The sequence below is a fragment of the Salmo trutta genome, chromosome 40 (genome assembly GCF_901001165.1).
Source record: "Salmo trutta chromosome 40, fSalTru1.1, whole genome shotgun sequence".
NCBI lineage: Eukaryota > Metazoa > Chordata > Actinopteri > Salmoniformes > Salmonidae > Salmo > Salmo trutta.
In genome coordinates this window covers 7,391,344-7,417,300 of record NC_042996.1, presented here as the reverse complement: position 1 = coordinate 7,417,300, position 25,957 = coordinate 7,391,344, and the positions used below count along the sequence as shown (strand labels likewise).

At 45.9% G+C, this 25,957-nt stretch overlaps 1 protein-coding gene across 1 annotated transcript in view; it reads left to right on the top strand.

Moving 5' to 3' along the window:
- Positions 1–25,957, top strand: part of LOC115180478 (ankyrin repeat and sterile alpha motif domain-containing protein 1B) — a 205,502-nt gene that overhangs the window by 7,488 nt on the left and 172,057 nt on the right. The window contains exons 4-5 of the mRNA XM_029742607.1: positions 2,379–2,513; positions 22,675–22,828. Coding sequence (XP_029598467.1) covers positions 2,379–2,513; positions 22,675–22,828 — 289 coding nt within the window. The remainder of the gene's footprint in view (positions 1–2,378; positions 2,514–22,674; positions 22,829–25,957) is intronic.

The following is a 25,957-nucleotide window of genomic DNA, read 5'->3' as shown; positions in this document are numbered from 1 at the left end:
TTTGTAGAGTATGTCTATGTTGTATTTTGTTTAGTCTTTTCACAATCTCATAAGACTGGTGACCTTCTGGTTCTTCCATTTATTTTCCACAGCAATTTCTCTCTCCCTCTCCTCCTTACTCCATCTGCCCCTCTATCATTCTTTCTCTCTCTCTTTTCCTGTCTTGCTCTTTCTCTATTTCCCCTGCCTCTCAATCTCACTGGGACCTTGGGCTTTCCCTCTGCATTATGTGGGTCACTGGTATTATCAGGAGACAATACCCCTTTCACAAGACCCATCTAAACATATATCCTCTTGGCAATACAGACCCTGTAAAAAGGGCATATTGTGTGTGTTAGTGTGCACGTGTGTGTATTATTTGTTTGTTAGGATCCCCAGTAGCTTTTGCAGAAGCAGTTGCTGCTCTTCCAGGGGTCCACAAAAAAACACTAAACATTACAAAGTAACAAAACACTGATAGACAAGGAAAGTCACACACATTTTAAATACAATTATATACAAACAATGCAACAAAAATAATGTGTGCGTGCGTGTGTTTGTCCCCGCCGTTCCAAGAGTTGTTTTTTTAATCAGTATTTTTTAAGGTCATTTTGCTGTTTGAGTAATGGGAGATGGAAGAGAGTTCCATGCGATCATGGCTCTGTATAAAACTGAGTTGCCGTGAATTTGTTTTGGACTTGGGGACTGACTGTGAAGAGACCCCTGGTGGTATGTCTTGTGGGGTGTGAATGAGTGTCTTAGCTGAATGTTATTTGATCATGCAGACAGACTGGTATTTTCGTCACAGTAATATTTCTCATTAAAACTAGGAGAAGCAGTTAATCTCTAGTCAACCCTCAACCAGTGAAGACTGGCATGCATGTTGTTGATGTTAGTTCTGTATGTGCAGTTAAGCGTCCTGCTTTGTTTATGAGCCAGCTGCAGTTTTGCTACTGACTGTTTCCTGATTTAGAATTTCAGTGATCTCACTGGCTTTGAGTGCTGTAGAGTGTGAAATCATCCACATATGTAGGCATTATAGATTTGTGTAAGACCAATGGCAAATAATTTGTTAAAATAGAGAAGAGTAACGGCCCAAGGCAACTGCCCTGAGGGATACCTCATTGTAGATATCTGATGTTAAAGAAGAACACTCTGGGTTCTATTGGATAAGTAACTCTCCAACCATGTGTTGCCAGGTGATGTAAAGCCATACCAAGTGCGTTTTTTTCAATAATAATGTATGATCAATAACATCAAAGGCTGCACTGAAATCTAACAAAATAGCTCCAACTATCATCTTATTATCCATTTATTTTATCCAATCAGTAATCTGAGTCAGTGCAGTACAAGTTGAGTGTCCTTCTCTACATGCATGCTGAATCAGTAGTTAACTTGTTCTCTGAAAAATAGCCTTGTATTTGTTCAAACACAATTATCTCCATCAGTTTACTAAGAACAGGCTGTTAACTGATTGGGCGGATGTTAGAGCCAGCAAAGGGTGCTTTACTATTTAGGCAGTGGAATTACTTTAGCGTCCTTCCATGGCCATGGACACACACTCCTTTAGGCTTTGGTTAAAGATCTAGCCAATAGGGGTGGTGATACAGTCTGCTGCCATTCAATAGTTTACTATCAAGGTTGTCTATACCTGGAGGCTTATCATTATATGTATATGTATATATGTTTTTCCACCTCTCCCACACTAACTTGACCAAATTGAAAACAGCAATCCTTCTCTTTCATTATTAAATATTTTATACCAAAATATGATGGTTCACTGTTCAATGTTGTCATTTCACTTCTGAGTTTTTCCACTACTAATTCCACTACAAATAGTCATTGAAATGATTGGCAATACCGAAAGGTTTTGTTATGAATGGCCCATCGACTTCAATGAATGATGGAGATGAATTGTGTTTTCTACCCATGGGATCATTTAAAGTACTCAAGTCTTTTTCCATTGTGTTTTATGTCATTTATCTTTGTATGGTAATACTTTCTTCTTTTTGTTTAGTTTAGTCACAACATTTCTCAATTGACATTATGTCGACCAATCAGCAGAGCAGACTGACTTGTTTGCCACCTCTTTTGCATAATTTCTTTGAAACAAAAAATGTTTGTCGTCATCAATCCAGGAGGCTCTAACAGTTCTCACAGTTAGTTTCTTAACTGGTGCATGCTTGTCAACAATTTGCATGAATAATTTTCAAAAGACTTCCAGTTCTGCATATGGATTCACTTCCTCATACACATCACACCAACACATTTTTTACATCTTTATTAATATGGTATTGTGTTTCTCTGTAGTGACCTGGAGTAGGTCTGTGTGAGAATCAGTGTGTATGTGTTGTGAGTGTGTATTTTAAATGAACAATGTGTATTGTATCTCGCTGCAGCGGCCCACTCCACCACTTCCCCCGGCCCAGGAGGAAGAGGAGGAGGAGGAGGAGAGCTGTGGCCCCGCTGGGTTCTGGGAGGCCCTCACACCCTGCAACGGTTGTCACAACCTGGGCTTCTCCAGCCTGTCACAGGTACGCACACACCTCCCCTTTCACTTGTATTCCTACATAGCCTCTTCCTCCTGTCATTAATACAACTGATAACCGTTGTTATGGAGTGCCAGTATACTATGCTATAATTGCCCTGTCTCAATCATAAGTCACTCTAATGGCCTGTTTCCCAGTTTGCATGGCTTGTTGTCTCTGAAACCCTCAGTTAATATACATAACCCAGCAGAATGCAGCTCTGCTGGGCCATGTAGCAATATGTTTATGTATTTCCATGACTAATAGAGCTCAGTGGATGTCGTCTTCCGTTTTGCGCTTGGTGTGTATTTGTCGTTGTGTTGCCGTGAGAACTGCATAGTATCTCTCTCGACCACTTGCTATCTTTCACTATCTATCTTTCTGACTATCTATCTGACTGTCTATCTTTCTCACTATCTATCTTTCTCACTATCTACAGTTGAAGTCGGAAGTTTACATACACCTTAGCTAAATACATTTAAACTCAGTTTTTCACAATTCCTGACATTTAATCCTAGTAAAAATTCCCTGTCTTAGGTCAATTAGGATCCCCACTTTATTTAAAAATGTGAAATGTCAGAATAATAGTAGAGAGAATGATTTATTTCAGCTTTTATTTCTTTCATCACATTCCCAGTGGGTCAGAAGTTTACATACACTCAATTAGTATTTGGTAGCATTGCCTTTTAAATTGTTTTACTTGGGTCAAACATTTTGGGTAGCCTTCCACAAGCTTCCCACAATAAGTTGGATGAATTTTGGCCCATTCCTTCTGACAGAGCTGGTGTAACTGAGTCAGGTTTGTAGGCCTCCTTGCTCGCACACGCTTTTTCAGTTCTGCCCACAAATGTTCTATAGGATTGAGGTCAGGGTTTTGTGATGGCCACTCCAATACCTTGACTTTGTTGTCCTTAAGCCATTTTGCCACAATTTGGAAGTATGCTTGGGGTCAATGTCCATTTGGAAGACCCATTTGCAACCAAACTTCCTGACTGATGTCTTGAGATGTTGTTTCAATATATCCACATCATTTTCCTTCCTCATAATGCCATTTATTTTGTGAAGTGCACCAGTCCCTCCTGCAGCAAATCACCCCCAAAACATGATGCTGCCAACCCCTTGCTTCACGGTTGGGATGATGTTCTTCGACTTGCAAGCCTCTCCCTTTTTCCTCCAAACATAACTATGGTCATTATGGTCAAACAGTTCTATTTTTGTTTCATCAGACCAGAGGACATTTCCCCAAAAAGTACGATCTTTGTCCCATGTGCAGTTGCAAACCATAGTCTGGCTTTTTATGGTGGTTTTGGAGCAGTGGCTTCTTCCTTGCTGACCGGCCTTTCAGGTTATGTTGATATAGTACTAGTTTTACTGTGGATATCGATACTTTTGTACCTGTTTCCTCCAGCATCTTCACAAGGTTCTTTGCTGTTGTTCTGGGATTGATTTGCACTTTTCGCACCAAAGTACGTTCATCTCTAGGAGGTCAGCCTTCCTGAGCGGTATGACGGCTGCGTGGTCCCATGGTGTTTATACTTGCGTACTATTGTTTGTACAGATGAACGTGGTACCTTCAGGCGTTTGGAAATTGCTCCCAAGGATGAACCAGACTTGTGGATGTCTACAATTTTTTTTCCTGAGGTCTTGGTTGATTTCTTTTGATTTTCCCATGATGTCAAGCAGAGGCACTGAGTTTGAAGGTAGGCCTTGAAATACATCCACAGGTACACTTCAAAATTGACTCAAATGATCTCAATTAGCCTATCAGAAGCTTCTAAAGCCATGACATCATTTTCTGGAATTTTCCAAGCTGTTTAAAGGCACAGTCAACTTAGTGTGTGTACATTTCTGACCCACTGGAATTGTGATACAGTGAATTATAAGTGAAATAATCTGTCTGTAAACAATTGTTGAAAAAATGACTTGTGTCATGCACAAAGTAGATGTCCTAACCGACTTGCCAAAACATAGTTTGTTAACAAGACATTTGTGGAGTGGTTGAAAAACGAGTTTTAATGACTCCAACCTAAGTGTATGTTAGCTTCCGACTTCAACTGTATCTTTCTCACTATTTTTCTGAATATCTTTTACTCTCTTCATTTAGTTCCTCTCTTTCTCTCCCCCTTAATTTTTCTCTTTCTCTTGTTGTCTCCACAACGGAGAAGAGCATCAGTATCCATTCTCCCAGCTCTTTCCCTTCCCTCTCTCCCCTCCTGTCTCCCCCTTTCCCCCTCCCCTCCCCTCCCTCTCCCCCTCCTGTCACCCCTTCTTTCCCCTCCCTCAACCTCTCCTTTCTCTTCCTCTGTCCTCCCCCTCCTGTCTCCCTCCTCTGTCTTCCCCCTCTCCCCCTCCTGTCTCCCCCCTCTGTCCTCCCTCTCTCCCCCCTGTGTCTGGCCCACAGCCTGGCTAAAGTTAACTATCTATCAACCTGGGCTTCTGTGTGGTGGGGAATGATGGGCCTGGGATGGAGTCCCTGACCGATTAGCAGGGTCCACTTTTGGGATTTTGTGTATGTGTGTACATCTTGTTCTCAACTGGCCTCATTTTGGTTTCAACTAGCCCAAAATTCTCCCCACACCTCCTCTCCCTGTCCCCAAGGCAATCAGCTCCCTCCTGATTGGTTTGTCACGGTGGCCTCTCAACAAGGAAATAATATTACTTATAACATGATGCTTCAACTCGTCCTGGAACTTTCAAAGTGTGTGTTCAACTACTCAGCACAATCTTCACAAAATATCCATCTATATTGTTTATTTTAGAGGTTAAATTGTAAGTTAGGACGTTTTTTCTGCGCCAATGTCCACCTCCACACCTCCTCAGTCTCCCTCCCTTTTTCTTTCCTCCTGCTCTCCATCTGTTCTTCTCTCCTTCCTCCTCTCATCCGTCCGGTTTGTCAGATTGTCAGAGTGATGGCAGTCCCACTGGGCTCTGTTCTCTTCCTCTTTTTAAGTGGTGAAATGTCTCTCTCTCGCTTTCCACTCGGTTTCACTTCTTCGCTTTTTCTCCACAACTTTCTTTCCCTTTGGCCTCATCCCCCATCTCTCTGTCTCTCTCTCTCTCCTTCCCTACATCATCCCCCATCTCTCTCTCTCTCTCCTTCCCTACACCATCCCCCATCTCTCTGTCTCTCTCTCTCTCCTTCCCTACATCATCCCCCATCTCTCTGTCTCTCTCTCTCTCCTTCCCTACATCATCCCCCATCTCTCTGTCTCTCTCTCTCTCCTTCCCTACACCACCCCACATCTCTCTCTCTCTTTCCTTCCCTACACCACCCCACATCTCTCTCTCTCTTTCCTTCCCTACATCACCCCACATCTCTCTCTCTCTCTCCTTCCCTACATCACCCCACATCTCTCTCTCTCTCTCTTTCCCTACATCACCCCACATCTCTCTCTCTCTCTCCTTCCCTACACCACCCCACATCTCTCTCTCTCTCTCCTTCCCTACATCACCCCACATCTCTCTCTCTCTCTCCTTCCCTACATCACCCCACATCTCTCTCTCTCTCTCCTTCCCTACATCACCCCCCATCTCTCTGTCTCTCTCTCTCTCCTTCCCTACACCACCCCACATCTCTCTCTCTCTTTCCTTCCCTACACCACCCCACATCTCTCTCTCTCTTTCCTTCCCTACATCACCCCACATCTCTCTCTCTCTCTCCTTCCCTACATCACCCCACATCTCTCTCTCTCTCTCCTTCCCTACATCACCCCACATCTCTCTCTCTCCTTCCCTACATCACCCCACATCTCTCTCTCTCTCTCCTTCCCTACATCACCCCACATCTCTCTCTCTCCTTCCCTACATCACCCCACATCTCTCTCTCTCTCTCCTTCCCTACATCACCCCCCATCTCTCTGTCTCTCTCTCTCTCCTTCCCTACACCACCCCACATCTCTCTCTCTCTTTCCTTCCCTACATCACCCCACATCTCTCTCTCTCTCTCCTTCCCTACATCACCCCACATCTCTCTCTCTCTCTCCTTCCCTACATCACCCCACATCTCTCTCTCTCTCTCTCCTTCCCTACATCACCCCACATCTCTCTCTCTCCTTCCCTACATCACCCCACATCTCTCTCTCTCTTTCCTTCCCTACATCACCCCACATCTCTCTCTCTCTCTCTCCTTCCCTACATCACCCCACATCTCTCTCTCTCTCTCCTTCCCTACATCACCCCACATCTCTCTCTCTCCTTCCCTACATCACCCCACATATCTCTCTCTCTCTCCTTCCCTACATCACCCCACATCTCTTTCTCTCTCTCCTTCCCTACATTAGCCCACATCTCTTTCTCCACATTTCTCTCTCACTGTCTGACAGAAGTGTGTTAAGCTCTGTATCGATCGCCGTGGTAGCGAGGTCTTACCTGTCACTCAAGCTGTCAGTCAGAGAGACGGACTGTACTCTGATGTGTGCTGCAGAGGGTGACTGTAAAAGGCTGCTGTGCGTGTGTGTGTGATAAATAGAGCGAGTGAGGGAGTCAGAGAGGGAGAGAAAGAGAGAGAGCATTTAGTTGTAACCACAGAAGCAACCCCAAGACATCATCAAACGTCTTTCATTGCCACAGTTCCTATATATGGGCATTGAGAAAGTGGAAAAACGTGTCCTCTGTTGCATGTCTTGCATATGTGTGTTTGAGTGGAGGGGGTTCCATCTCTCGTTCTCGCTCTCTCTCTCGTTCTCGCTCTCGCTCTTTCATCACACAGACTTGGATCCTCTATCCTCTCCATGTGAACGCAGACCGATGCCATGACAACCAAGGACCACTTTAGGTGTGTATGGGTGTGTCTGGTAAAGCGGTGCAGGGTTCCTTCAGCTGAAAGTACGACTTCTTAGAGGAAAATAAAGTATCAACTTTTTCACTGTGGAGCCCCTGCAGAGAGAACGATGGAGAGAGAGATGGGGGGGAGGGAGAGAGGGAGTGGGATTGGGAGAGAGGGAAGGCAAAGGGTTGACACGGTTGCTAGGCAACACAGAAATTCATAAAGTAGCAGGCGTGGGATATCCGCCCACTACAACCATTGACAAATCTGTGCCAGATCAGGTCAGGTGCGTCAGAGCACTGCGCAATATCAGACACACACGCATACGGAAACACACACCCACACACATACGCACAGGAATGCACGGCTGCACGGCTGTACGCACGCAAATTGGGCCTAGTGCTCCCGAGTGGTGCAGCGGTCTAAGGCACTGCATCACAGTGCTAGAGACGTCACTACAGACAGCCTGGTTCAAATCCAGGCTGTATCACAACCGGCCGTGATTGGGAGTCCGATAGGGCGGCGCACAATTGGCCCAGCGTCGTCCGGGTTTGGCCGGTGTAGGCCGTCATTGTCATTAAGAATTTATTCTTAACTGACTTGCCTAGTTAAATAAAGGTTCAATTCAACAACAACAAAAACCAGTGCAGGTTGGGAGAATCCAGGGTAAATGAATGGAGCTGGAAGGGTGTGTGTCCAATGCTGCAGCCATCGTAAGCTGTAGTGACCTTGTCACGCCCAGCCATGCTCTCGTCATCTCGCTAGAACACTCTGCTGACATTGTCAGGCGCTACCCTTGTGATTCTTAGAACCGCTGGGAGTGTGTGTGTGTTGCCCTCAGGGTTGCAGATAACTGTGTCCTCGAGGGGAAGAGAAAAGAACAGAGGTTCTGGAGGTCTGATAAAAGAGAGAGTCTTGGGGAGCAGAGGATGAGGAAGAGGTGGGGTCAGATGTTTGAGTTTCATATCAGTCATAACCAAGATCAAATATAACTTTCCACTTTGTTCTTATGCAGACTTCAATACACTTGAATATTTTTCATATGTGACCATTGTTATTTAAATTGATCATTGAGAAACACCCCCTGGATGTCTTGTGTGATGGTTTGCTCCATAGAACACACTGGCTGGAGTGTTCCAATGTGCTGGTTCGAAACCCCAACTAGGTGAAACATCTACCGATGTGCCCTTGAGCAAGGCACTTAACCCTAATTGCTCCTGTAAGTCGCTCTGGATAAGAGCATCTGCTAAGTGACTAACGTTACAATGCAGCCTTCCCTGTGGCTCAGTTGGTAGAGCATGGTGTTTGCAACGCCAGCATGGTGTGTGCAATGCCAGGGTTGTGGGTTCGATTCCCACGGGGGGCTAGTACCAAAAAAAAAAGATGAAATGTATGCATTCACTACTGTAAGTCGCTCTGGATAAGAGCGTCTGCTAAATGACTAAAATGTAAAAATGTAAATATAAAAGTCATGTAAATGCAGTTGAAGGAAGGCTGTTCAGGAGGTATCGTGTGTCCCATGTGGCTCAGTTGGTAGAGCATGGCGCCTTCAATGCCAGGGTTGTGGGTTCGATTCCCATGGTAGGCACTCACTACTGTAAGTCTCTCTGGATAAGGGCGTCTGCTGAATGACTCAAATGTAAAAAATGTAAGATAAGTGGAGAAAAGTGTGTGTGTGTGTAATTACATTCATTTCTCATGGCTAATATTTATGGAGTATGCATTAAGTAACAAATCAAGCTTTCAGACATGGAATGCAACACAATGTGCTTCACAGGAAAAAACTATGAAAATAAAAATATATTTACATTACAACAAACATAAGAGGATAAAATTAAACTGAATGACTAAAAAGCACCCTAAGGAAAAGCAAAGCTAAAAAGTTGTTTTAAGATCTCTTTTAAATATGTCCAGTTTTGGCCCTCCTCAGGTTCTCTGGCAGACTATTCCAGAGGCTGGGGGCATAGTAACTGCCTCTCTATGCCTCTTGGTCCTAGGCTTTGGGATAGTTAAAAGGCCAGTACCAAAGGACCTAAGTGACCTACTGGGTACATAACTTAGAAGCATGTCTGACATGTATTGAGGTGCACAATCGTGGATGGATTTACAAACCAATAGAAATTAATTCTAAAACTCACAGGCAGCCAGTGCAGAGACCTTAAAATCGGTGTAGTATGTCCTGTTGATCTGGTCTTGGTCAGTACTCGTGCTGCAGCATTCTGTGTGTTTTGCAATTGACCAATGGCTTTCTTGGGTAGACCAGACAGGAGAGCATTACAGGAGTCAAGCCTGCTTGTAAAAAAAGTATGGATGAGTCTCTCTGTATCAGCCTTAGAGAGAAACGGCAACACCTTGGCAATGTTCCTCAGGTGGTAAAAATATATTGGTCACATTCCTAATGTTTGATTCGAAATTGAGTTCAGAATCTAAAATAACACCTCGTTTTTTTACCTGGTAACACAGAAATATAAAGTTGTGTCTGCGTAGCAGTGAAAATCAATGCTGTGCTTTCTGATAACGCTGCCAAGAGGTAACATATATAAACTGAACAGTACCAGACCCAAAATTCAACGTTGTGGAACGCCACAGCTCTCGACTGGTTAAATAGGTCTTAAAGAGGTCCTAAAGGACAGAGAGCTGTTTGGCATCTGTGTTCGCTTTAAAATAATTTACCTCTTTAACTAAGGCTGTCTCTGTGCTGTGGTGGGCCCGAATACCACATTGGATAAAAAAAAATTGCTGGTTGAAAACCAATTTCTTAAGAATTTTACTTAAGAATGGAAGGTTGGAGGTTGGCTGAAAATTGCAGAGAGCGGAAGAATCTAGATGACTTTTCTTCAGAAGGGGTTTCACTATAGCAGTTTATTGCAGTGGGGAAAGTGCCTGTGAACAGGGAGTGATTAACAATAGCTTTCACTTCTTCAGATATGCAATTAAAACCTGTTTTGAAGAAGGTGGTGGGGATAGGATGGAGAAGGCAGGTAGAAGGCTGAAGTTGTGATATCACTTTCCTGAGCATGTCTGTGTCAACCAGGGAAAATACATCTATAGTGTCTTTGCATGGTAGTCTAGGGCACATATCAAAACGTATCATCGGGTCTTGCTAGACTGAAACATTAGGCTGGGTGTCTCTGAAATATGCCGCAAACTCATCACATTTAGATGTAGAGGAAAGTTCACATAAGTTTGCAAGGGTAGGATTTATCGGGCCATCAATGGTCGAGAAGAGCACTGTCGAATTATCCTGATTAATAGTGATCACGTTACAAAAATGAGCCCGTCTGGCATTTCTAATTGCTGTGGCCTTTTTCAACTTTACTGGAGCATTTAATTTGCTATTTAAGTTATCAACTAAATCATCACAAGAAGAAGGCAGAATAGGTGGTGGAGTATTGTTCATACACTCAATAACATCTGTATCAACGTCAGAGGTAAGATAGTATTTCTTAATAATGCGTTCAGTATTGCACTGCACTATGGGCAACAAGATAGTTAAAAATATGGAGTGGTGATCAGATAAAGCAACATCAACAATAGAGGATATGTCAAAAGAAAGCCCCTTGGTAATAACCAGAGTATGGTCGCGGTTATGGGTGAGCCAGGTAACATGTTAGATAAAGTCCATAGAGTTCAAAAGATTAATATGTTCGATGGCCTTGGCATCAGTTTCTTAGTCAACATGAAAATTAAAATCGCCCAACACGATGATTTTATCATAGTTCTCAAGGACAATAGAGAATAGTTCAGAGAAATCAGTAAAGAAAGTCTGGCAGTACTTTGGTGGCCTCTACAGGTAACTGATGCACAGGTAAAAATACACCTAATGGAACAGCGGGGACTGTGAAGAGACACACAGGCAGGAACAGCTTGGGGCGGCAGGTAGCCTTGTGGTTAGAGCGTTGGGCCAGTAACTGTCTGTCAGTCTCTAAAAAAGTTTGATGTTGCTGGGACTGGAGCACTACCAGACCCTGTCTGTCAGTCTCTAAAACAGTTTGATGTTGCTGGAAATAATCCTGGAACCCCTGCGGTTAGGGTGAATCCCGTCTCTTTTAAAAAGTGCTGGTTGCTCCCACAGCAAATCAAATTTGTCACAAAAGGAGACATTCCTGTTTCTTCAGGTACTCATTCAGGGCAAAGAGTCGGCTGGAACGTTCCCAACCCCTTCGGTAGCACGGGAGGGGGCCAGAGATGATTATTGTCTTCCCTGTGATAGCGAGGGTCTTCAACATTGTTTGTAGTCCTCCCTCAGTTCCTCAGATTGCTTAAAACGAAGGTCGTTAAAACCTACCTGAGTGACAATGGTGTCAATATTGGAGTAGTTGGCCAGAACTGTGGGCAGGTGTCACGTCCTGACCAGCAGAGGGCATATTGCTTAGTCTAGGTCAGGATGTGGCAGGTGGTTTGTGTTTGTTTAATGTTGGATGATTGGGACTTCCAATTGAAGGCAGGTGTGTATAGTTGCCTTTGATTGGAAGTCCTATATAGGTGTGTGTGTTTGTCTTTGGGGTTGTGGGGAATTGTTGTGAGCACTGCTGTGTTTGGTATAGCCTGCCACACCGTCACATTGTGAGTACCGTTCATTGTTTTGTTTATTGGTTTTCAGTGGATGCTCTACTCCTTTTGTTTTCAACATTAAAAACATGAGTATCCACACTTCCGCTGCGCCTTGGTCCTCTTTCACCGACGACAATCGTGACAGAATTCCCCACCTACAAAGGACCAAGCAGCGGAAGAAGGCTGGCGAGGTAAGGGAGACCGAGAGGCACCCCCAAGAATTTTTTAGGGGGGGGCACAAGGGGAGTGTTGCGGGGCAAGTATGGAGCCCCAGGCCAGCTCCCCGCACTAGCATGGAGGTGCGTGGTCACAATCGGGTACGCCCAGTACCAGCACCACGCACCAGGCTTCAAGTGCGTGAACCCAGCCTCGTCAGTCAACAGTCGTCAGAGCTGCCCGCCAGTCAACAGTCGTCAGAGCTGCCCGCCAGTCAACAGTCGTCAGAGCTGCCCGCCAGTCAACCATCACCAGAGCTGCCCGCCAGTCAACAGTCGTCAGAGCTGCCCGCCAGTCAACAGTCGTCAGAGCTGCCCGCCAGTCAACAGTCGTCAGAGCTGCCCGCCAGTCAACAGTCGTCAGAGCTGCCCGCCAGTCAACAGTCGTCAGAGCTGCCCGTCAGTCAACAGTCGCCAGAGAGGTCAGACTGCGCTGAACTGCCGGAGTGGCCAGACTGCGCTGAACTGCCGGAGTGGCCAGACTGCGCTGAACTGCCGGAGTGGCCAGACTGCGCTGAACTGCCGGAGTGGCCAGACTGCGCTGAACTGCCGGAGTGGCCAGACTGCGCTGAACTGCCGGAGTGGCCAGACTGCCCTGAACTGCCGGAGTGGCCAGACTGCCCTGAACTGCCGGAGTGGCCAGACTGCCCTGAACTGCCGGAGTGGCCAGACTGCCCTGAACTGCCGGAGTGGCCAGACTGCGCTGAACTGCCGGAGTGGCCAGACTGCGCTGAACTGCCGGAGTGGCCAGACTGCGCTGAACTGCCGGAGTGGCCAGACTGCGCTGAACTGCCGGAGTGGCCAGACTGCGCTGAACTGCCGGAGTGGCCAGACTGCGCTGAACTGCCGGAGTGGCCAGACTGCGCTGAACTGCCGGAGTGGCCAGACTGCCCTGAACTGCCGGAGTGGCCAGACTGCCCTGACCTGCCGGAGTGGCCAGACTGCCCTGACCTGCCGGAGTGGCCAGACTGCCCAGACCGCCCTGAGCTGCCAGACTGCCCAGACCGCCCCGAGCTGCCAGACTGCCCAGACCGCCCCGAGCTGCCAGACTGCCCAGACCGCCCCGAGCTGCCAGACTGCCCAGACCGCCCCGAGCTGCCAGACTGCCCAGACCGCCCCGAGCTGCCAGACTGCCCAGACCGCCCCGAGCTGCCAGACTGTCCCAAGCTGCCAGACTGCCCCGACTGTCCCGAGCTGCCAGACTGCCCCGAGCCGCCAGACTGGCCGGACTGCACCGACTGTCCCGAGCCGCCAGACTGGCCGGACTGCCCCGACTGTCCCGAGCCGCCAGACTGGCCGGACTGCCCCGACTGTCCCGAGCCGCCAGACTGCCCCGACTGTCCCGAGCCGCCAGACTGGCCGGACTGCCCCGACTGCCTGGAACGGCCAGCACCTGAGCCACCTCCAGGATAGGTGGGTTGGGGAGGGAGGGTGTAGCACAGTGCCGTCGGTGACGGCAGCCACCCTCCCTTCCCTCCCTTTTTGTTTAGGGGGTATTGTTTGTTGGTTTTGTTGGGGTATTGGGGATTTTCTTGTGTTTTTCTTTTTTAGGTGCATCCCGGAGTCTGCACCTTGAGAGGGGGGTACTGTCACGTCCTGACCAGCAGAGGGCATATTGCTTAGTCTAGGTCAGGATGTGGCAGGTGGTTTGTGTTTGTTTAATGTTGGATGATTGGGACTTCCAATTGAAGGCAGGTGTGTATAGTTGCCTTTGATTGGAAGTCCTATATAGGTGTGTGTGTTTGTCTTTGGGGTTGTGGGGAATTGTTGTGAGCACTGCTGTGTTTGGTATAGCCTGCCACACCGTCACATTGTGAGTACCGTTCATTGTTTTGTTTATTGGTTTTCAGTGGATGCTCTACTCCTTTTGTTTTCAACATTAAAAACATGAGTATCCACACTTCCGCTGCGCCTTGGTCCTCTTTCACCGACGACAATCGTGACAGCAGGAGAGAGTTGTTGTCATGGACACGGGCTCCTGGGTAACAGTGGACCTTGGTTGGGCACAGACCATAGGCAGGCCAAAATCTCTCACCACCGAGCTGCCCACAATGTGATGGTTGTGATGGTTGTGATGGAATCCGATGGGGAAACGACCTGCTGAACTGTGGTGGCCGTAGGGGGCTGTTGGTATACACCCAGGATCCATGCTGACTCCTGGGGCTGGTAGGTCCGTCTCAAACGGGGCAAAGCTGTTTGCTAGCTGAATCCGTTCTTCTCAGATAGATGTGTGGCCAGAATGCCTCCCCAATCTCCTACGCCTTGCGAGTGTCCGGTCTCCCATGGGCCATGGAGTTGAGCTTAGCATCTGTCTGTTGGATTGGGACGGATCAACACTGCCCGACACATCGACATGGTCAAGACTTGTTGACATATTGATACAACAGGGGCTAAGATGGGGAGAAGTCTGTCTGTAATAAAGTGCTGTTCTGCCTTCTTAACAACACTATCAACAAGGCCGGTCCTACAGGCCCTAGTTTGGTCGACCTGGACTACTGGTCAGTCGTGTGGTCAGGTGCCACAAAGAGGGACTTAGGAAAATTACAATTGGCTCAGAACAGGGCAGCACGGTTGGACCTTAAAAGTACACAGGGAGCAAACATTAATAATATGCATGTCAATCTCTCCTGGCTCAAAGTGGAGGACAGACTTTGTAAGAGATGTTGACAAGCTGAATGTACCCAGGTGTCTGTTTTAAACTACTAGCATACAGCTCGAACACCCACGCATATCCCACAAGACATGACACAAGGTCTGTTTACAGTCCCCAAGTCCAGAACAGACTATGGGAGGCGCACAGTATTACATAGAGCCATGACTACATGGAACTCTATTCCACATCAGGTAACTGACGCAAGCAGTAGAATCAGATTTTAAAAAATAGGTCAATATACACCTAATGGAACAGCGGGGACTGTGAAGAGACACACACAGGAACAGATACACGCATACACACACAAGTGCTTGCACATGTACTCTACACACACGTGCATTGTAATATGGTTGTATTGTGGTGTTATACATGTTGTATTGTATATATGTAGTGGTGTAATAATGTTTATATGATTTACGGTTTTATCTTTTCTTTAATAAGTGCCTTAATGTGTTTGGACCCCAGGAAGAGTAGCTGCTGCCTTTGCAACAGCTAATGGGATCCCTAATAAATACAAATACAGCTTTGCTATAGGATGCATTTAAAACTGAGATTCGGTTTGCCTGCGTTACAGCAAGGTCAGTGTACTTAGAAAGCAAGTTTCCTTTTCTCTCAGCCCGAGCTAACAGCCAGAGGATCTCTTCCCTAAGATGCTTGATGGTGGTACATTTAGGGCAGACAAATCCCTGTCCATTTTCCAGTTCCACCTGATCTGCATCTTGTAGAAATCATCTTCCAGCACTGCTACCGTTAGCCTGCTCTGTTTTCATGATGGCTAGCAGCTAACTGCTACTTAACAGGAATCCGGGACACAAACTTGCGGTCCCAGCCATAAAGGCTGACCCCGTCATGGAACCAGTAGAAATACAAACTTTAGCTATTATTAAAAACGATTTAATGTAATCTATTTCATAAAAACACCTAACCGAGTGTCGACAGTACACTGTTTTGTTGAGCACTCTGATGACTTTTCATGAGAAATATGTGATTATGCTTTTTCAGCTAGTATTTATGGTTGATGCATTGTGTGTGTGTGTGTGTGTGTGTGTGTGTGTGTCCACACAGGTGGTTGTGTGTTTGTGTGTGCTTATGAGCACCCGTTTGTTTTTGTGTGTGTGTGTGTGTGTGTATGCATGCATGCCTACCCATATGTGTCATTACTCTCTCATAATCCATACGACCAACACAGTTAGTTTATGATTGTGTTACCGTCGCTAATGTTTATGTGCAACACTATTCATCTTCCCTGGCATTTCCATGTTAAATATTCATACATTAGCTAATACAGTTAGCATGCGATTGGTTCCCACTGGCTAATCCTTCTAGTCAAGTCAGCGTTTTCTCACAACTCTCACAACTGCTAAAGTTCAGTCTCGGCTGGCGTTGCTAATGTTGGCTATGATGCTATTAGACAACGTAATACAGTATTAGCCTATGTGGGTTCTACTTTGCAACTTATGTTCATCAGTAATATGCAGTTGACTCCAGATAAGTACACTAAGTTTAAATGTGCAGCGCACTACACCATTTCCAAGATATCCTTCTAGATACTGTACAGTGCCTATAGAAAGTCAACACCTCCATTTTGTTGTGTTACAAAGTGGGCTTGAAATAGATTTAATTGTAATTTTTTTGTCATTGATCTACACAAAATACTTGTTACGTATATGCCATAACAAAGTGAAAAGTAAATTATATATTTTTTTACAAATTAATAAAACTTAAATAACCTAAATATAGTTGTTGCATAATTACTCTCCCCTTTGTTTAGGCAAGCCTAAATTAGTTCAGAAGTCAGATTTGGTTTAACAAATCACATGATAAATTATATGGCCTCACTCTATGTGAAATAATAGTGGTTGACGCATTTTTTGAATGACTACCCCCCTTCTTTTGTCCCCCATACATAGAACATAAGTAAGTTAAATGGCTGTGATGGGAGAAAATGAACATATTATGCATATCCAGTCTTCTTTAGTGCATTTATTCAAAGTCCCAAGCCATTCCACAAGAAGTCCACTTAGGTTCAAGGCAATATTCAAGGGCGTTGTATTTTTTTATGGTTAATGTCATATCTCCTTTAAATTATACCTATTTAAATGTTGTGGTTTTGTGGTACAGCCGTGGAAGTGGCATGTTTGGGAACTCTCTCTTTTCTCTAGCCCATCTCTCCTCTCCTAGGCATCCCTCTCTCTCTCTCTCTCTCTCTCTCTCTCATTCATATATATATATATATATATATATATATATATATATATATATATATATATATATATATATACATATGATTTAACAGTTGGACCATACAGCCACTCTACGAAGGTCATAAATCCTCTACCACACATACTAAGGGTCCCCACTGCGTCATATATACTTTATGGTCCCTCCTAGAGAATCATACTGACTGGGTCACCCCAGGCCTTCATAACCAGCTAATATACAACTCATCATATTTTATGATTCAGCTCTGTTCCTCACAAGTGATGATAAGGAAGTTGCTGTGGAATCCAAGTGGAGGCAGAAATCATCTCCTTGGAAAGTAGCATTTCTGCAGTATATAATCGGCATAACATGATTATAGGAATGGCCGCTGGATACTGGTGCTTGGTGTCATCGGAGGGCTGAAGAATAAGTCAGTGACCTACACTAGCTAAACGAGGACTGAAAAACAAGTTGGAGACCTACACTAGCTAAACGAGGACTGAAAAACAAGTTAGAGACCTACACTAGCTAAACGAGGACTGAGGAACAAGTTAGAGACCTGCACTAGCTAAACGAGGACTGAAAAACAAGTTGGAGACCTACACTAGCTAAACGAGGACTGAAAAACAAGTTAGAGACCTACACTAGCTAAACGAGGACTGAAAAACAAGTTAGAGACCTACACTAGCTAAACGATGACTGAAAAACAAGTTGTAGACCTACACTAGCTAAACGATGACTGAAAAGCAAGTTGGAGACCTACACTAGCTAAACGAGGACTGAAAAACAAGTTGGAGACCTACACTAGCTAAACGAGGACTGAGGAACAAGTTAGAGACCTACACTAGCTAAACGAGGACTGAAAAACAAGTTGGAGGCCTACACTAGCTAAACGAGGACTGAAAAACAAGTTGGAGACCTACACTAGCTAAACGAGGACTGAAAAACAAGTTGGACACCTACACTAGCTAAACAAAGACTGAGGGACAAGTTAGAGACCTACACTAGCTAAACGAGGACTGAGGAACAAGTTTGAGACCTACACTAGCTAAATGAGGAAGTTGGCAGGTGTTTTTCTGTATAAAGTAATCTATCAATGCGAGATAATCACTCCCCTAGTATCAGTAGATGCGATAAAGGACACTAGCCTGGTCCCAGATCTGTTTGTGTTGTCTTATCTGGTTCAGAGTCATGAGAACCAATGATTTGATGTACACTGTGTCAATCAATCCACAAGCAGATTTCAGATCAGTGTTAGTGTGAGTAGAACCTAATGTCCTCGTTGATCAGTGGTAAACATTTTCTCTGGTTCATTTTCTGTATCTCTTGAAGATTTCAGTGCCTCTCGAACTGTAATATCGAGATTTTGGCTGCAAGGCCTTTCTCAAGACACAAATGAAAGGTGAACGTTCACTAGAAAAGTTGATCAGTTGGTTGGAGGGCCTGCCTGAGGTTCCGATGAAGAGGCTGTCCTTGATGTTCTACTCTGGAGACTGCAGATGTTCCGCGCTCAGATGACTCAACTGGTTGCTATAGTTACGCCTTGTTAATGAAGAGCAGGTGTGTACAGTATGTTCCAGGAGTAATGAATGCCGATGTCATCACTGTGTCCAAATCAGGCAGTTCTATCCAGGGAAGAGCTACGGTGGAACGGATAATTACATGGTAATTATGATAACTCAGCGTTTTCGTATTCACCATTGTCATCGTCGTTGTCATCACCATTACCATCATCCTCATTTTTGCATTGAAGTAATGGAAATCAAATAAAATCCCAATAGATCATTAGTATTGATTCTTCATCCATACTCAGACCTGAATAAGCCCTTACTCTCTAACAAAATGACCATATACCTGAGTGATATGGAGCACTCCCCATGGCTGTGTACCTTGAGGGCCCTGCTCTAGCAGTTTTCTCAAGTCCATGGGGTTAGTAATAGTGCTCAGGGAAACTGTTTCTGGCACCGGCTCTACTCAGGGAGGCCATGTTGGGGAGGTGGAGTAATTTCCTGAAAGGAGAGGTCAGGAGTGTTGTGTTGTGGGATGGTCTCAGAGGGACTATTGTCCTCTCATGCCCCGTTCCTCTACAACGGTTGCTGACCCCCGACCCCCTCCTCTAATCAAATATGAGGAAATGCCAGTGAATTACAGCGTCCTTCGTATCTGCTGCAGTCTGAACTGCTTGGACTGTCTGTTAGGCAGGGATAGGGGAGCGAGGGAAAGAGGAGTGGGTTAGAGAGAGAGAGACTGTGCTTAGGGGACAGAAACCAGGAGGAGTGGGATATGTGGAATGAGAGAGGGAGGAAGAGAGATTGAATGAAAAAAGTGTCTGTTCTGTTTTGCTCTTTATTGTTGTATTATTTTGGTCAAGAAATTAAAAAATAAGATGAACTTTTTGAAAAGAACCTGTAAGTCTGCAAGCACACACACAGAACACAACGGGTCAGAGTCACATGTCCTGCAGGATGGTAGCTCCAGGGACGTGACTGTAGTATCAACAGATTTCCTATTTGGGTTACCGGCCTGACACACAAACACACCACACACACACACACACTGCTAAGAGACTCCTAATTAGTGGCCGGAGGAGGACTCTTTTTGTCTGTTCCCTTCCTATGGCAGACACACAAGTTCCTCTGTGTCCTATCTCTCCACAGATAAAGAGAGAGAGAGCGAGGGAGGAGGGAGGAGAGAGGGAGAGAGAGGGAAAGAGAGGAAGTGTGTGTTTAAGACACCGTCTTGTTTGTGTTTGGACATGGAGCTCATTGCGTGAACCTACTCAACCTTCTCACCCCCTACACCAGGAAGTGGAGGTGGGATCAACTATTAACAGGTAACACAAACTGCCTTAGCACCTCTGAGTTGACTTGGTATGCAGATGGTGGTGTGGCGTCTCTGGTGCGCTGGCCTTTTACACACTTTCTGATTGAGTGGGAGCCTGGAGAGGTGGGGACTGGGGAGTGGGGGACTAAAGTGTCTGGTAGTAGAAAATGGCTCTCGACTTTTACCTATTTATATAGAACAAATAGACCAAAATTGTGTTTGAGAGAGAGACAGGGAGACCGAAAGAGAGGGAGGAAATCCCTACTTCAAACCCACTGTAGCATTCTTCCTTCACTTCCTCTGAACCAGCCCTTTTCTCTAACTCATTTTCTACCCTCCTTTCCTATGGATTCAGTAAAACTGTTGTAGTTACTGTGAAGTAAGTTGGAATGTATCCACTAGGCTTTCATCTTTTTCTCCCTCTTTCTCTGGTTCTCTCAGTTCATCGCTGCGTTGCTCTCGTCTGTTTCATTCTCTCCGTAGTAAGTTTGGAGTTCCTCCACTGCCTCTCTCCCTGAGATGGTTGGGTGGAAGGGAGATAGGGAGAGGAGGAGGGAGAGGCTGAGGTGCTGGTGTGTTCTTCACACAGCCAGATGAGTAAACTTGAGGCATGAAGAGAAAAAGAGAGAGAATAAAAAGTCAGAGAGTGGGATATTGGTTTCTAGATTTATGTCAAAAAAGTCTCTTTCAGAGAGAGCGAGAGAAAGACAGAGAGAGAACGTGAAATAAGAGCAGACAGAGCGGGAGAAAAGTGATGAAAGGGATATTGTGACAGGGAGGGAACATGATGTACATTAGGAAGTCAGAGAGGATAGAGAATGAGAAAAGAGAAAGAGGGTTTGATGTGGAGGATAAAGACAGAGGCATTCCTGTCTTCTCCCTCTGGACCACTGCATCCAGAGATGGGTTGCACAAAGAACCCAAGTTGTCTAATAAGCCCCAGAAGGGAACCCATGATAGCTCTAGAGAAAGATTGCGTCCAAATCGGCACCCTGTTTCCATTATAGTGCACTACTTTTGACCAGGGCACATGCATTAGGGCTCCAGTCAAAAGTAGAGCACTATATAGGGAATAGGATGCCATTTGGGACACAGTCTCTCTTGGGTTCTTCATCTATCAGGAAATCCCAGTATAAAGGGTTTTGGCTATAACTGATAAGGGGACTCAATTCGCAGGGCCACAGTTTTTGTCTCACGTTTTTTATGGAGTGTAATTACTTCTGATGACTGTAAGCATATTGAGGTGAAATGTTAACCCGTACCATACTATTACTGTGTGAAACCACGTGTGACTTCACCGGCTGGTACTTTACATGGGCTAGAGTAATGTGACTCAAATTCAATAGACCTGCTGGTCTTTTGTGTATGTGTGCAACACGTGGTTGTGTGTGTGTGTGTGTGTGTGTGTGTGTGTGTGTGTGTGTGTGTGTGTGTGTGTGTGTGTGTGTGTGTGTGTGTGGTTGTGTGTCTGTGTGGTTGTGTGTCTGTGCAACACGTGGTTGTGTGTGTGTGTGTGTGTGTGTGTGTGTCTGTGCAACACGTGGGTGTGTGAGAAAAGGAGCACACAGACTGAAGTTTTATATTAGCTAGTGTAATAGGACACATTGAGTAGTGAACGTGTGTGTGTGTGTGTGTGTGTGTGTATACACGAGACAGATTATCTAGGGAGTGATCATTCAATCAAAGATGATGATTCATCTTCTCTGCATGCGCTCAGTGCGTGATTGATGACCCAGTGGTGTCTGGGTAATGTAGTAGAAGCACCTAACAGGAAGATGAATGGCTGTCGGAGTGAGACAATGAGGCGAAGAGGAGGGGGGCGTCGATAGGGTTCAGGGGAAATTAACACACCAGGGGTGAGTCATGGACAACGCCACGCCCCCGTCGCCACGGCGGTACCACGGAAACCAAATATGGTGGGGAGACCCGGGCGACGTCGCAGTAATGATGATGGAGTGGTGCATTATGGGAAACACAGGCATCTATTGCCCATGTGTCTCTGGTGAGAAATGTCTGTCTTTCCTGCGCCCTCCATTGCTCACTGTTGTTTTGATTTGGCATGGGTGCACATATGCCATATAGACAGGGACATTTAGTTCCCAGGGTTTTTCTGTCAACCCGCTGGGTCTCAACCTTTTCATACTGTCACAGGAATAGAACAACATGAAACTGGTTGCACACAGGACATCAGCCATTTTGGCTCAGTTGCAATGGAGTCATGGAGGGATGATCTCATGGTTTCTTCTATTTTGACTTGAAGGGAGCAACACGCAGTTTTTCTCAGAAACCACACTTGAGGCCGCCATGCTGTCTGGTTTTGCCCTATGTCATGTGACGGGCCGGAGGCCTCAGCGAGGGTGATGGTTATCTCCTCTCAGTAGTAGAGGGGGACCCTGGGATATATGGTCTCCAGTCTTTCTACTATATCAACATCTGGTTACACAGGGTTATAAAGAAAGAGAGAAGAATAAAACATACTGTCACAGTTTTGCCTATTAGCTTATTTTTTTGTTGCTAAATCTGTGTATTTCTGTGTATTTTCTATGTATTTCCTCTCTGTCATTGCTTATTTTTTTGTTGCAAAATCTGTGTATTTCAGTGTATTTCTGTGTATTTCCTCTATCTGGTCGTGCCTGTGCTTATTAAATCAATTGCAGTACAATCAACTCCCTAGATTCAGCAGGGGAGCAGGCCTGAACAGTGTTTAAATTGAACCCTGTCCTTGAGGTGGATGAGTTATGATGATGGGTTGTTTGTCTGATCTGATGGTACCAAGGGCAGTAAACAAACATTGTTGATTCAACGTTCAAGGTTATACATTGAACATTGGCCGTGCTTGTTAATGTACATACACACAAATATTCTGTTGTTTCCACACGTGAAACTACCCACGACATTCTCACCATGTTCCTCCCTCCCGCTCTCTCTCTTTCTCTCCCTCCCTCCCCATATCAGGACTCGAAGCGCTCGGCGGAGATCGTACCGTCGCCCTCCCTTGACGTGTTCTTACCGGAGGATGAGAACAATCCGTATGAGTCCGTCACCACCGCCGTGACCCGCAAACCCTGCTCGCTGGACATCGGCCTCTTCAACGCCTGCCCCCTCAACGGTAAGGACACACCCAAACCACCTGTTCAACAACCTCTGTATACTACATTCACCTCCGTCACCGTTGTCAGTACCGTCACTGCTGTAGATTTTGAATATATACTACCTGTCACAAGTTTTAGAACACCTACTTATTCAAGGGTTCTTCTTTATTTTTATTATTTTCTACATTGTAGAATAATATTGAAGACATCAAAACTATGAAATAACACATGGAATCATATAGGTAACGAAAAAGTGTTAAACAAATCAAAATCTCTTCAAATAGCCACCCTTTGCCTTGATGACAGCTTTGCACACTCTTGGCATTCTCTCAACCAGCTTCATGAGGTAGTCACCTGGAATGCATTTCAATTAACAGGTGTGCCTTGTTAATTTGTGGAATTTCTTTACGTCTTAATGCGTTTGAGCCAATCAGTTGTGTTGTGACAAGGTAGGGTGGGTATACAGAAGTTAGCCCTGTTTGGTAAAAGACCTTGTCCATATTATTGCAAGAACAGCTCAAATAAGCAAAGCGAAATGACAGTCCATCATTACTTTAAGACATGAAGGTCAGTCAATACAGAAAATGTCAAGAACTTTGAAAGTTTTTTTAAGTGCAGTCGCAAAAACCATCAAGCGCTATGATGAAACTGGCTTTCATGAGGACCGCCACAGGAATGGAAGACCCAGAGTTACCTCTGCTGCAGAGGATAAGTTCATTAGAGTTAACAGCCTCAGAAATTGCAGCCCAAAAAAATGCTTCATAGAGTTCCATATGTGGAATTTCATATTGTTGATGTCTTCACTATTATTCTACAATGTAGAAATAGTAAAAGAAAAACCCTGGAATGAGTAGGTGTGTCCAAATTTTTGACCGGTACTGTATATAATGAAGTAATAACAGGAACAACAATGGTCAGCTCCGTAACTACAGTCACCTCCGTTACCATTGGCCACACCGTCACAGTCGTAGATGTTGAAATTGTAGAATGAAGTAAAAACAGTATCCAGGACAGTGGTGAGGGTCACTACCGTAACCACAGTTACCCCTGTCACAGCTGTCTGCACCCTCACAGCTATTGGATGTGAATAAAAGAGATCTGGACTGAGTGATGTTTCATACTGTAGGATATCTGGAGATCAAGATAGCCCAAACTGTCGCGCAGTCACCACTCAGCAGCAGGTTCACATTCTCGTTGTCATTGATACCATATCCGCTCTGTCAGTGTGTTTTTGATGAGGGCATAGAACTCCTTTTAGTTCTAAGCCGTCACTGCCAAAGCCGTCGCAGCACACTGCCCAGGGTTCTCATTTTACTCTCTACCAATACCATGGTGGGCTACACCACGGGTTGTCCTGGCAACTGTGCCTCTACCACACTCCCAGTAAAAAGGTGGTGAGTCAGCGGTGGGTTGTCATGGTAACTGTGGTTGAATCACTCGTGGTGAGAGTCAGGCTGTTTGTTTTTTGGTTGGATTTTGCTGTGTGATTGACTTCTAATGGGTAAAGGAAACTTACATGCAGTTGTATACATCTCTGGTGTGTGTGGAGCTTCTTCATGTCAGTCTACAAGGACAGTCACTCTGAGTCACTCCTTCACACACACACACAGACTTCAGAGGTGAGATTTCTCCGGGGGTCAGCTCAGGAGAAGTGCTAACTAAACTAATCAGAGGACGGCTGGGGGGAATCAGGGATTCCTGCATTTAGCCCAATCACTCAGATCTCTAATGAGACATGACTGTGAGCCACTCACACGCTCTCTTTTCTGGGGAGAGAAAAGAAACAAGAGACAGAGAGAGAGAGAGAGAGAGAGTGTGAGAGAGACATGGAGAGAAAGCGAGAGATGGAGAGAAGGAGTGACTGAAAAAGTGCGAGAGAGACATGGAACAAGGAGAAGAGCCCAGTCTGGGGCTGAACATTTACCCGGTATTTTACAAATGTTCCATCCCAAGAATAAATCACTTTTCTCTGACAAAATTGCAAGCGTATAAAGCATATCTGTCACGCCCTGACCTTAGAGATCCTTTTTAGTCTCTATTTGGTTAGGTCAGGGTGTAACTAGGGTGGGCAATATAGATTTTCTATTTCTTTGTTGGCCGTGTATGGTTCCCAATCAGAGGCAGCTGTCTATCGTTGTCTCTGATTGGGGATCATACTTAGGCAGCTTTTTTCCCACCTGTAGTTTGTGGGATCTTGTTTTGGTACTGTGCTGTTTAGCCCTACTAAACGTTACGTTTCGTTTGTATTTTTTTTTTTCTTGTGTTTTTTGGTTTCATTTAATAAAGAAAGATGTACGCCTACCACGCTGCACCTTGGTCCAATCCTTCCAACAACAATCGTAACAGAAGATCCCACCACAAACGGACCAAGCAGCGTGGCCAGGAGGAGCAGACATCCTGGACATGGGAGGATATCTTGGACGGTAAGGGATCCTGGACGTGGGAGGAGATCCGGGCCGGAAAGGATCGCCTTCCATGGGAGCAGACGGAGGCAGTGAGGGAGGAGGAACAACGATGATGCCGGGGTTTGCGACCATGAGGGAAGCCCGAGAGGCAGCCCCAAAAACATTTTTTGGGGGGGCACAAGGGGTGGTTGGCGGAGCCAGGGTTTGAACCAGAGCCAACTCCCCATACTCACCGTGGGGAGCGTGTGACCGGTCAGGCACCATGTTTTGTGGTGATATGCACGGTGTCCCCAGTGCGCATCCACAGCCCGGTGCGTTCTGTGCCAGCTCCCCGCACTTGCCATGCGAAAGTGGGCATCTGTCTGGGTGGTGCCGGCTCAGCGCGCCTGGTCTCCAGTGCGCTTCCTCGGTCCAGGATGTCCTGTGCCGGTTCTACGCACCGTGTCTCCAGTGCGCCTCCACAGCCCAGTACGTCCGGTGCCAGCCCCCCGCACTTGCCGTGCTAAGGTGGTCATCTGTCCAGGACGCGTTGTGCCAGCTCTATGCTCCGAACCTCCAGAGATGGTCCGCAGTCCGGAGCCTCCTGCGAAGGTCCGCAGCCCGGAGCCTCCAGCGACGGTCCGCAGTCCGGAGCCTCGTGCGACGGTCCGCAGTCCGGAGCCTCGTGCGACGGTCCGCAGTCCGGAGCCTCCAGCGACGGTCCGCAGTCCGGAGCCTCCAGCGACGGTCCGCAGTCCGGAG